At 44.7% G+C, this 12682-nt stretch overlaps 1 protein-coding gene across 1 annotated transcript in view; it reads left to right on the forward strand.

The window, feature by feature from the left end:
- LOC308467638 (nuclear pore complex protein Nup214-like) overlaps positions 1 to 12682 on the forward strand; it is a 254499-nt gene that overhangs the window by 215479 nt on the left and 26338 nt on the right. The window contains exon 31 of the mRNA XM_080989369.1: positions 2851 to 2998. Within this exon, the coding sequence (XP_080845495.1) occupies positions 2851 to 2998 (148 nt within the window). The remainder of the gene's footprint in view (positions 1 to 2850; positions 2999 to 12682) is intronic.

Genomic DNA, 12682 nt, shown 5'->3' on the forward strand with positions numbered 1-12682 from the left:
AAAAATTTCCCAATTCTTCCAGGCTCGTGATTCTGTGTCTTTTACTTTTGTAAACAAAGGAGATCCCTTCTGGGTATTCCCATCTAAATTCAATGTTATTCTTTTTTAGAGTCTGTACTGTTGGTTTATATGGGTCTCTCTGTTTAAGAAGCCTGATCGGGATGTCTTTAAAAATAATTATATAATTTCCTTCTATATTCAGTCTCTTCTCTCTGTTCTTTTGGAGAATCTGGTTTCTCATCTCCCTGTCCTTAAAAGTAATCAGGCAGTCTCCTGGAAACTTTCTTGCCTTGGCTGATCTTGTATTCAGTCGAAATGCACTTTGCACAGATTTTGTCACTTCTTCTATATCCATCTCCATCCATTGTGCAATTTCTTTTATTAGTTTCTCTTTAATATTTTCTCCTTGCTGTTCTGGGACAAGTCTCAATCTTAAATTCACTTCTCTCTGCCTGAGTCCATTCATGGAAATCGCATCCCAGATCTCCTCTTGAGTTTTGTTAATTTCTGACATCCCCACCCATATTCTCTCTTCTTCCTTCCTCATCTCCCTCATTTCCACTCTTGTCTTCTTCATTCCCTCTTCCAGGTTCTGTGTCCTCTTGTTCACGTCCTTCAGTTGCCCTTTTAATTCATTAACTGTAACATCAATTTTTTTGTCCATTTGGCCCATTCTCTTATCCATTTGTTCCAGTTTCGCTTCTATATTCTTTTCGCTCTGCTTGATGTTGGAATTAACCTCTGCAAACATTTTCATAATTTCCCCTTTAAGATCTGACTCTTGTTTTGAGCCTCTCCTCTCTGCCGGTGTTCCCCCATACCCTCCTTTCTTTTGTGTATGGGACATTGTAGTCAAATTACAAATACTTAGTTTACAGTCCAAATAATAAAATGTTCAATCCAATTATACTGTCAATAAAATATTTTCCCTCTAATGATGCATTGAATAAAACAAATATATAAATAGATCCTCCTCCTAAATTCTCATACACTTAAATTTGTATATCAATTAATTTATATAAACCCTTTTTTCCTAAATAAATTTTCCCGATATAAGTTCAACTTATAAGGCGGAACACCTATTGACCTATAAATTTCTGCTTTAAAGAGGCCTATCCAACCCAGAGTTTCTTCCTTCTTCTTTCTTCTTGCCACCACTTAGGCTAAATCCAATTATTATAGTCCAGTTATTGAAGTAAATTGGCTGTAACCAATGAAAACCAATGATTATATATTGTAATCCAATGGACGTAGTCCAGTCAGAATTTCTGAAGGTATTAATAAAAAAACCAAGGGAATAAATAGGTCCAAAAATGCCCAATATATCCAAAAAGAGTGAATAAGGGAGATGTCCGGAAGGTTCTATCCATAAAGCAACTCAGGAGTTGCTAAGGGATCCGTAGTTGAGAGTGTCAAATTTAAGCTCAGTTAAACAAAGTTCATAGAAGGAGGAAGAAAACAAAGTAGTTTTTTATTAATCCAGACTGTTCCCTTATTAAGATAAAGATAAAGATGACAAGTAAATAATAATAATAATAATAATAATAATAATAATAATAATAATAACAGGGAGTAGTTTATTAGTTCAAGTCACAGTTCACAAAGCTCCAAATAATAATCATGCCCTTCATGCAGCCTGTTAGGCAGCTCTTTCTCATTTCATTCCACGGATAAACATAAAAAAAGAGAGAGAGGGAAAAAAAAAAGGAACCAGTTGCGAAGGTGAAGTCTTCTTTCATATACAATCCTTTCTGTTGTGTTTAAACAGTTTAAACAGTTAAATTTATTTGAAAGCAGAGGTAAAAGATAGTGGGACAATGAATTATGCTGCCTAATATTAGCTTCCTGTGTTTTACTTATAGCTGGTTAGCTCTGTCTTTCCATTAAAATGGAGGCACAAAAGTTCTACTTTGTTGCGCAGCTGTTTTTTTAAAAGTGAAAGTACCGGGAAGGTCCTTTCTTTTTGCTTCTTTCAGACCCTTCGTTGTATCGAGGGCCTTTTAAAGTCCTAAAATAGTTGCCCTCTGCTCCCTCCTTTAACTATTCCCTTCTTATACAACTCTTTGTTACTTTTAGCAACAGTTTATATGACTTTTAGCAAGTTTTTTACGAGGGAGAAGTTCTAGCCACTTGCTGCGTTACCAACCTCCTCTCCACGCTCTGCTCTTATTCTTGTGTCGTTCTCCGATTTCAGATGAAAGCTGACCTCTTTTTTTCAACTTCTTTTTCCAAAGCCATCCTTTTGTAATTCCGATTGTAATTCCAAACTCCCAGTCTGGCTTTGATCCTTTGTTTTTGAGAATCGATCACTCGCCCTGCAAGCCTGGGGCTGCGTTCTCGAGGGTGAGACAATGGCTTCCCCGGTGCCTGCTTTCTCCGCCCGCCGTTCTCTTCGCTCCTGTTACGGAGTTACCTGACGACCTGGCGATCTGCAAATGGCTCTGCTGGGCTCCTGATCCTCTGGTTTCCCTCCAGAGGGGTTGTGGGGGGCTACCGCGCCCTGTAGCACCCCCTTTTACCCTCGAGAACCCGGACTTTCTCTCTCCTGAGAGAGTCCTGCTTGCGTCGGGTCCGTGGCTCGACCGGAAGTCCTAGTTGCGGACTTTACAGGGTGCGAATGGCACCCTGAAACGGGTCATGTCCGCAACTAGAGGTACCACTGTATCTAAAATAAATATAGAGTTGGAGAATTTGCCAGCCCACTAACACTTTTTGGATCCTAGCCCAAGTCTGCAGGGTTGCTTAAGGAATGCTTCTAGTCCTCATGGAAGCTGGTCCCTGTGTACCTGCGAGCCAGTACCTGCGAGCCAGTGAAAATAGTTCTCCCCCACTTTTTGTTCCTCCTTACAGCAGACTTCTTCTGGCGGGGGTCTCTTCGGGTCTGGAAGCAGCGGCAGGAGTTTTTTCAGTGGCCTAGAAGGAAAGCCAAGCCATGAGGCAGCAGATAAGAACCCTTTCAGCGCCACCGGTGGGGGATTTGGTTCCTCGGCCACCCGGAGTAAGTACTGCCAAGTCTTGTGTGTTCAGTGTCATAGCCAGTCCATCTTTGTTCCTCAGAACTGGCTGATTCACACAGGGTGTTCTCCCCCCCAAATGCTGGAAGACCTGCATCACCTATGTGTCATCACCTTATGTGAATGACCTATCCCCCTGTGTAGAACTTCCCCTTCATTGGAGCACTTTATGAATTGAATCTGTTTGCATTGACAGTGGAAGCAAGGAAGCAAGTGATCAATTGGTGTGGACCAGGGACCTAATTTCTAGGCCATGGGTCGGCAAACTAAGGTCTGCGGGCCAGATCAGGCCCAATTGCCTTCTGGATCCGGCCCGCGGACGGTCCAGGAATCACCGCTTGGATCGCCAGCTCGCACGTTATTTCCCTCTCCCTCACATGGCGGCGGCAGCGCCTCCTCCTGGCTTCTCCCTGCCCTGCCTAGAGGAGGAAGGGGGCTGGGCTTTGTTGGTGCCAGGAGCAGCAGCACTTGAGTGGCTGCCATTTTAAGCAACCCCTCTCCAGAGCCCTTTCGCACACCGCTCATCATCCCTCCACTGCTGCCAGCCTCTGCAGCTCGCAAGACACAGGTAAGCAGTCACTGGAGCTCGTGGTGCTCTTGCATCATTTGTTCTTGTTGTTTATGTCAGCATCGCCCTAGAGCCAGTGCACCAACTGGACTCTTGCACCTCAACCCCGACTGGGCTAGGCGAGCTGGGTAGCACCGCCAGAGACCTCCTTCTCACAGGAAACGGTCACAGTGCTGTGGACTCACAGCTCAGAGCTGAGAGCACCGGATTCACTGTCTCAATAATACAGTCGTTGCGCAGCAGAGTTTTGCAGAGTCTTGCAGAGTATAAACCACTCGGAGAGCAGCTCTGTAAAATATCTTCCTTTTATTCTATAACTACAACTATGATACAAAGCTATATACAGAGCTGAATATTCTAAGCATAAATCAATGCTACACTGAGAGTCTGCAGCTGCTCTTAGCAGCAATCTTATCTCTAGGATCTCTAACACTCTCACTCTCTCTGATACACTGACTGACTGATTCTCTCTCTCTCTCACACACAGATATGTTGCTGGGCAGAATAAGTAGATAGGCAGGACACGCCTCCTCTTCTCTGGAGAGTCAGCAGAGACCATCAGGAGATGATCAGGAGATTCTTGGGTATGGGAGGGGTGAAATCTCCTCATCCTCCCCCATTTCATCCGACCATTTCAAGAATCTTTAACATAACTGCAATTTGCACATACACTCCAAAAGTTGTTCTCTGCTTACAACCTTGGTTAACATATCTGCAGGTATCTCTCTCCCGGCATATAAAACACTTTTACAATACCATTGAATAAGCAGCTTCTGGAAAAATCTTCACACACATTTCTTCCTTTCAAATACAAATTGACATTTCTAATTAGGCAGATTTGAACAAACCATTTTTCAGAACTCAAATACACGCTTTCCTTCAAATATCAGGTAAGGAAATAAATAAAGCGTTTTGTGCTACTACTCTCAGCACACTTCATGCTAGGTTTGAAAACCCCACCAGAGTTGCTCGTGACCGCAGTCTTTGCAAACTCTTCAGAAAACCTTTTCGGTGGTACACCCTTGGTTGTTCTCTCGGACCTGCGCAGAACTCTTTGATCCTCTTGTTCTGGTGCTTCCTCCTCTTTGGGAGAATGGGGAGCTAAAGTATATGAAGCTGCTAAGTCTGAGTCAGCGTCAGACTCACCTGAGGCTTTTGGGCTCTGATAATCTGTGCCATCATCTGGAACTACATTGGCATCAGGATTATCATCACCAACAACACTTGCCTCCCTCTTAACTTTCTTTGCCCCTTTTGCACCATCATCACAAATGGGATGGCACTGAAAAACGCCAACTCTGTCCCATTGTGGATTGTCGTCAATACTCCTGGTCAGCCTTATGGTTTTCGTGTCTGTGATCAGAACACGATAAGACCCTTTCTCATATCCTAGGAAAACACCATGTTCTCCACGCTTGCTCAGTTTGTCACCCTGCGAGGTGTGCACCCAAACCTCCGAACCAAAAATTTTAAAATGCTTTACACATGGCTTTCTTCCGTGAAGCATCTCATATGGGGTGCAATTTACACTAGACTGGTACCTCCTGTTATACACGTGACAGAAAAACGAAAGAGCTTCAGCCCAAAAGGGATTGGGCAGCCCTGAATCATGTAACAGCGTTCTGATTCCTTGCTGCAGAGTCTGGTTTACTCTCTCACATAAACCATTCTGCCAGGGTGATCTGGGCGTGGCTGTCCTATGCTCAATGCCCTGTTCAGAAAGAAAACTCTCAAACTCTTCTGAACAAAACTCTCCACCCTTGTCTGTGAAAAGAAAACGTACATTCTCATTATGTACATTTCTGAGCCATTTACAAAACTGGCGAAACTTGGTAAAGGCTTCAGACTTTTTCTGCAGCATATAGATCCAAACATATTTTGAATAGGAGTCTATCAGAACCATGAAAAACCTTGAATTGCCTCTAGAGAGCGCTAGAGGCCCCACTAAGTCTGCATGAATGACTTCATATGGTTTCTTGGCCTCTCTCCCAGACTCTGTACCTTTGGGAGCTTGTCTTGCCTTACTCTCAGCACAAGAAACACATTTCATGTGGTAGGGACATTCTTTCAACTTCATACCCTGAACCATATCAGGCATTTTTGCCACAGCCTGGAAATTCAAATGACCATAAACGCGATGGTAATAATGAATACATTGGTCATGCAACTTCTCATTCTTATCTACAGTTAAATTGCAACACTTTTTCTCAGTAGCTTCTGCAGTGCCTGTACCTGAAACAAAAGGCAATTGGTACAATCCATTTACACATTTTGCATACAGAATGAGCTTGCCATCTCTAAGAATTTCACAGCGAGATTTAGCAAACACCACCTTAAACCCTTGACGATCAAGCTGGGAAACACTCAACAAATTGTCCTGAATATCAGGTGCATACAGGACATTCTTAATAGTTGCATTCAGGCTCTTTAAGAACACAGTTCCCTGAGCCACACTTGTAAGAACTGTCCCATCTGCTTGATGAATTTCTTTCTCTTGCTTCTCAAGCTGAACAAAGAGATTCTTATCTTTGGCCACGTGGTTTGAACAGCCAGAGTCGACCACGAAGAAACTCCGCCCACGTTGACTGGAACAGCGAGAGATCAAGGCCTTTGAAGTATCAGGTGCTTGGGGATTTCTTCCTCCTCCCCCTCTGCCTCTGAAGTTCCCCTTCTTCTTTGAAGACTTCTTACACTGGAAACTCAAATGGCCTTGTGCTCCACACGAAAAGCACCGCTTTAATTTCAAAGCTTTAACAGCAGCAGTTTCACTTTCACTTTCCCCTGCTGAAGACTCAGGCACATTTTCAAGCACATTTTTAACAGCACAGTCCCGGCTTTCTCTAACAGCCTGTCTGCGATCCCACTCATTCAAGAGCACGCTAGACACATAATCTTCTGTTAGCCGGTCAGAAGGCATTGTGGAAATCTGGGCAGCCACTCCATCATAAGACTCATCTAGGCTATTGATCATCAGCATTGCAAACACAGCCTCTGAAATAGCCAGGTCTCGCTGAACAAGGTCCTGTCTGAGACGCTTTAATTGAGACAGATGGCTAGGCAAATCACCACCTTTCTCCAACTGCAGCCTGCACAGCTTCTTAAAGAAAATCACACTGGAACCAGCATTCTGCCTCAGATGCATATCTCTCAACTTATGCCAAACAGCTTGTGCAGTCTCTTGACCCTCTAAGTTCACCAGCAAGTGGTCTGAAACACTCAAAATAATTGTCCCTCGGGCTTTCATATCTGCAGCATGCCACTCAGCCCAATCATCATCATCCTTATCTGGAGGGTCATCTTCTATCGTGTGAAATAGCTTCTCCCTCTGTAAAAGCGCTTTCATCTTTACTTGCCAAATTGCATAGGTTTCAGGCGTGAGGAGAGGAAAGGACAGAGCCATCTGGCCAGAATGTGCACAGGCCATGTCTGCTATTACTTAGAGCAAGACACTTCCCTCGTGCAACACAGATAAAGCCTTGACTCCCTCAGCCACTCTCTCTCCCACTCAGAGCGCAATTAACAGGCAAACAGGGATGCTATCTTCTTCCTTTGGCAGTCAGCAACATACCTCCATAAATCAAGCAGCAGCAAGAGCAACAGCGGCAGCTTGAACACTCTGCTCCAAAACAGCTCTGCTTCTGGGCACCGCAAATCAGTCCAGCATGCAGCGTCTGTTCCACCGTCCGGCAATCAGCAACAGAAACCTCTGGCGACTGGGACGCCTGGGACGCCTGGGATGACTGGAACAACGCCAGGTCAGACGACTGGAACAACGACTGGGCCCATAACCGATGTCAGCATCGCCCTAGAGCCAGTGCACCAACTGGACTCTTGCACCTCAACCCCGACTGGGCTAGGCGAGCTGGGTAGCACCGCCAGAGACCTCCTTCTCACAGGAAACGGTCACAGTGCTGTGGACTCACAGCTCAGAGCTGAGAGCACCGGATTCACTGTCTCAATAATACAGTCGTTGCGCAGCAGAGTTTTGCAGAGTCTTGCAGAGTATAAACCACTCGGAGAGCAGCTCTGTAAAATATCTTCCTTTTATTCTATAACTACAACTATGATACAAAGCTATATACAGAGCTGAATATTCTAAGCATAAATCAATGCTACACTGAGAGTCTGCAGCTGCTCTTAGCAGCAATCTTATCTCTAGGATCTCTAACACTCTCACTCTCTCTGATACACTGACTGACTGACTCTCTCTCTCTCACACACACAGATATGTTGCTGGGCAGAATAAGTAGATAGGCAGGACACGCCTCCTCTTCTCTGGAGAGTCAGCAGAGACCATCAGGAGATGATCAGGAGATTCTTGGGTATGGGAGGGGTGAAATCTCCTCAGTTTAGTCATTTAGTCGTGTCCAACTCTTCGTGACCCCATGGACCAGAGCACGCCAGGCACTCCTGTCTTCCACTGCCTCCCGCAGTTTGGTCAAACTCATGTTCGTAGCTTCAAGAACACTGTCCAACCATCTCGTTCTCTGTCGTCCCCTTCTCCTTGTGCCCTCAATCTTTCCCAACATCAGGGTCTTTTCCAGGGAGTCTTCTCTTCTCATGAGGTGGCCAGAGTATTGGAGCCTCAGCTTCACGATCTGTCCTTCCAGTGAGCACTCAGGGCTGATTTCCTTAAGAATGGATAGGTTTGATCTTCTGGCAGTCCATGGGACTCACTAGAGTCTCCTCCAGCACCATAATTCAAAAGCATAAATTCCTCAGCGATCAGCCTTCTTTATGGTCCAGCTCTCACTTCCATACATCACTACTGGGAAAACCATGGCTTTAATTATACAGACCTTTGTTAGCAAGGTGATGTCTCTGCTTTTTAAGATGCTGTCTAGGTTTGTCATTGCTTTTCTCCCAAGAAGCAGGCGTCTTTTAATTTCGTGACTGCTGTCACCATTTGCAGTGATCATGGAGCCCAAGAAAGTAAAATCTCTCACTGCCTCTATTTCTTCCCCTTCTATGGCCCAGTGGCCATGATCTTCTTTTTTTGATGTTGAGCTTCAGGCCATATTTTGTGCTCTCCTCTTTCACCCTCATTATAAGGTTAATGCTTAATTCCTTCTCACTTTCTGCCATCAAGGTTGTGTCATCTGCATATCTGAGGTTGTTGATATTTCTTCCGGCAATCTTAATTCCGACTTGGGATTCATCCAGTCCAGCCTTTCGCATGATGAATTCTGCATATAAGTTAAATAAGGAGGGAGACAATATACAGCCTTGTCGTACTCCTTTCCCAATTTTGAACCAATCAGTTGTTCCATATCCAGTTCTAACTGTAGCTTCTTGTGCCACATAGAGATTTCTCAGGAGACAGATGAGGTGATCAGGCACTCCCATTTCAGCTGGAATGTCCCAGTTCAGCTGGAATGTCATCACTTCCACTGGCCTTGTTATTAGCAGCGCTTTCTAGGCCCATTTGACTTCACTCTCCAGGATGTCTGACTCAAGGTCAGTAACCACACTACCTGGGGTGTACAAGACATCCATATCTTTCTGGTATAATTTCTCTGTGTATTCTTGTCACCTCTTCTTGAAGTCTTCTGCTTCTGTTAGGTCCTTACCACTTTTGTCCTTTATTATGGTAATCTTTGTATGAAATGTTCCTTTCATATCTCTAATTTTCTTGAACAGATCTCTGGTTTTTCCCATTCTATTGTTTTCCTCTATTTCTTTGCATTGCTCGTTTAAGAAGGCCTTCTTGTGTCTCCTTGCTATTTTTTGGAAATCTGCATTCAATTTCCTGTATCTTTCACTATCTCCGTCACATTTTGCTTGCCTTCTCTCTCCCGCTATTTGTAAGGTCTCATTAGACAGCCACTTTGCTTTCTTGCATTTCCTTTTCATTGGGATGGTTTTCGTTGCTGCCTTCTGTATAATGTTACGAGCCTCCATCCATAGTTCTTCAGGCACTCTGTCCACCAAATCTGAATCCTTACACCTGTTCCTCACTTCCACTGTGTATTCATAAGGGATTTGATTTAGATTTGTGTATTCATAAGGGATTTGATTTAGACACCACTGGTATACAGCTTCTCCATCTTTGGCTGCAGAGAATATAATCAATCTGATTTCGATGCTGCCCATCTGGTGATGTCCATGTGTAGAGTCGTCTCTTTAGCATTCCAATCCCCTATAATGAGAAGAACATCCTTCTTTGGTGTCATTTCTAGAAGGTGTTGTAAGTCTTCATAGAATTGGTCAATTTCAGTTTCTTCAGCACCAGTGGTTGGTGCATAAACTTGGATTACTGTGATGTTAAAAGGTCTGCCTTGGATTCGTATCGAGGTCATTCTATCATTTTTGAGATTGCATCCCAGTACAGCTTTCGCCACTCTTTTGTTGACTATGAGGGCCACTCCATTTCTTTTACAGGATTCTTGCCCACAGTAGTAGATATGATGGTCATCCGAACTGAATTTGCCCATTCCCGTCCATTTTAGTTTACTGATGCCCAGGATGTCAATATTTATTCTTGCCATCTCATTTTTGACCACATCCTGCTTACCAAGGTTCATGGTTCTTACATTCCAGGTTCCTATGCAATATTTTTCTTTACAGCATTGGACTTTCCTTTCGCTTCCAGGCATATCTGCAACTGAGCGTCCTTTCGGCTTTGGCCCAGCCGCTTCATCAGCTCTGGATCTACTTGTACTTGTCCTCCGCTCTTCCTCAGTAGCATGTTGGACGCCTTCCGACCTGAGGGGCTCATCTTCCAGAGTCATAACTTTTATATGCCTGTTGTCTTTGTCCATGGAGTTTTCTTGGCAGGGATACTGCAGTGGCTTGCCGGTTCCTCCTCCAGGTGGATCACGTTTGGTCAAAACTCTCCACTATGACCTGTTCATCTTGGGTGCCCTGCTTGGCATAGCTCATAGCTTCTCTGAGTTATTCAAGCCCCTTCGCCATGGCAAGGCATATTCCCCCCCCCAAAAAAAAATATAGTCCGGCCCCCCACAAGGTCTGAGGGACAGTGGACCGGCCCCCTGCGGAAGAAGTTTGCTGACCTCTCTTCTAGGCCAACCAGAATCTTTTGGCTTTCACAATAGCAACAAAGCCCAGGGTGAAAATGGCAATTGATTTTGGAAGTGATGGAGGTGGGGAGATCAAGTCTCCTTGGCAGCCAACCATTAGTTACAGAGCTCCTGGGTTTGTGATTTCAAATCTTGGTTCACATGGGCTCACTTTAGTGTCCCTATAAGCAGCTTAGGACCCATGTACCATTTAGGTGTCTCTTTACACACAAACCTGCTTTTGTATTAAATTTCTGCACCGGAGGCCCTTCTCTGGGCCCCTCTCCTGCTAGATGTGAGATAGGTCTTGTCAGGACTTTTAGAGGTGTTTTAACTTTTGTGTTAAGTTGTGTTTTCATTTCTGTTTTGCTAAAGGCCCCATTCTCACCATACACTTAAAGCACTATGGTCCCACTTTGAACAGCCATGGCTTCCCCCAAAGAATTCTGGGAACTGTAGTTTGTTCAGGGTGCTGAGAGTTGTTAGGAGACTGCTGTCCCACCTCACAGAGCTACAGTTCCCAGAGTTCCCTGGGAAGAAAGATTGATTGTAATAACCACTCCAGGAGGGGAAGAAGGGTCACTTAACAACCCTCGGCACTCTTAACTCTCCCAAGGCCCCACCCCACACCAACCCTACTTCACACCCTCCTTGAGTGTGTTTGCCTGGCTGCAATGTGTCCTTGAACTCTGATCACGCCTCTTGCTTGCCCTGATGGAGGATAGAGAGGGGTCTGTGTATGTGAAGGTGTGTAGAAACTAACCTACTGTACAAAGGCAGAATTGCCATTCGTTGCTCCACTCACATTTGCCACTGGCCCTGCCCACCCTGGCATGTGGCCCCAGGAAGGTTGTCCGGAAGGGAAAGTTGCCCTTGGTCTGAAAAAGATTCCCCTCCCTGATTTAGCTCCAATGCATACTAAGGCTTTTTAATGTAGTGGCGCCAGTATTTTGGAACCTTGTTCCTATTGAAATGAGATGAGTACCTACTGTTTTGACATTTTGTCACCTGCTGAAAATGCTTTTCTGCCACTAAGCACTTTTAGAGCATTAATTTGATTCAGCAGCGGTCATTCTTTTCTGTATTATGATCAGCCAACTATAGGGGGCGGAAAGGACTTCAGTCCCCTCAGTATTTGTGGGCAGGGGGCTGAGCTCCGCCAATATTGAGCAGGCCGCCATTCCCTGACACCTGCCACCACCGGGAGAGCACTCATGTGCTGGGTGGAGCCGGGATGTGTGGAGAGAGGAAATTGCCCTTTGCACACTCTATACCCTGCTGCCGCCAGGCGGGCAGGGGCACGTTGTGCAGAGGGGCGTATAATGTCACGCACCGCCACACCCCCTCAATGCGAGGGGCAAGTCAGCACCCCTGATTGTATAATGTAATTATTTTGTACACCACCAAGATATTTTTCTTATGAGTTGATGGTTTGTTAATATTCTTACAAATTATTATTATTATTAATAATAATAATAATAATAATAATAATAATAATAGTGTTAATCTGATAAGTTTTCTAATCCAAATTAATGTAGTGAATAATCCATACTCTCTCTCTCTCTCTCTCTCTCTCTCACACACACACACACACATACATACACATACACACAATTAATAAAGGGGGCTGGGTTCAAAAAGAAGCTGCAGTCTTGAGCCCAGTCCCCTAAATCTAAGGACAAAGAGGTCTTGGAACATATACATGTGCCTTATCGTTGAGTGGTAAAGAGAAGTTTCCACACTCACAACACTAGTACTCTTTTGAACTTTCCTGGGCCCTGGGGTTTGAAAGAGGATTCTGATTCTGAAGATCAGTGAGGCTTTCACTTCTGTGAGCCATAACTGGACATGGATGTAGAGGCACTTTGAGAAGACAGGCTTTATACTTTCTCTTTGTGCACATTATAGTGCATCTGTCTCACTGTTTTGCTGAAAATGCAGGAACAAGTAGCAGTGATGTCCTGAATCCAGAATGGTGGAGCTGCATCTGTAGCCCTTTTGCTCAACCCATCAGGGAGACAGGCCCAATTGGGCCTTCAAGTGATAGCAGTGGGGCTGCTCCCAGAACCCTCTGCTTCAGG

Source organism: Podarcis pityusensis (assembly GCF_964106645.2).
Source record: "Podarcis pityusensis genome assembly, chromosome: W".
Classification (NCBI taxonomy): domain Eukaryota; kingdom Metazoa; phylum Chordata; class Lepidosauria; order Squamata; family Lacertidae; genus Podarcis; species Podarcis pityusensis.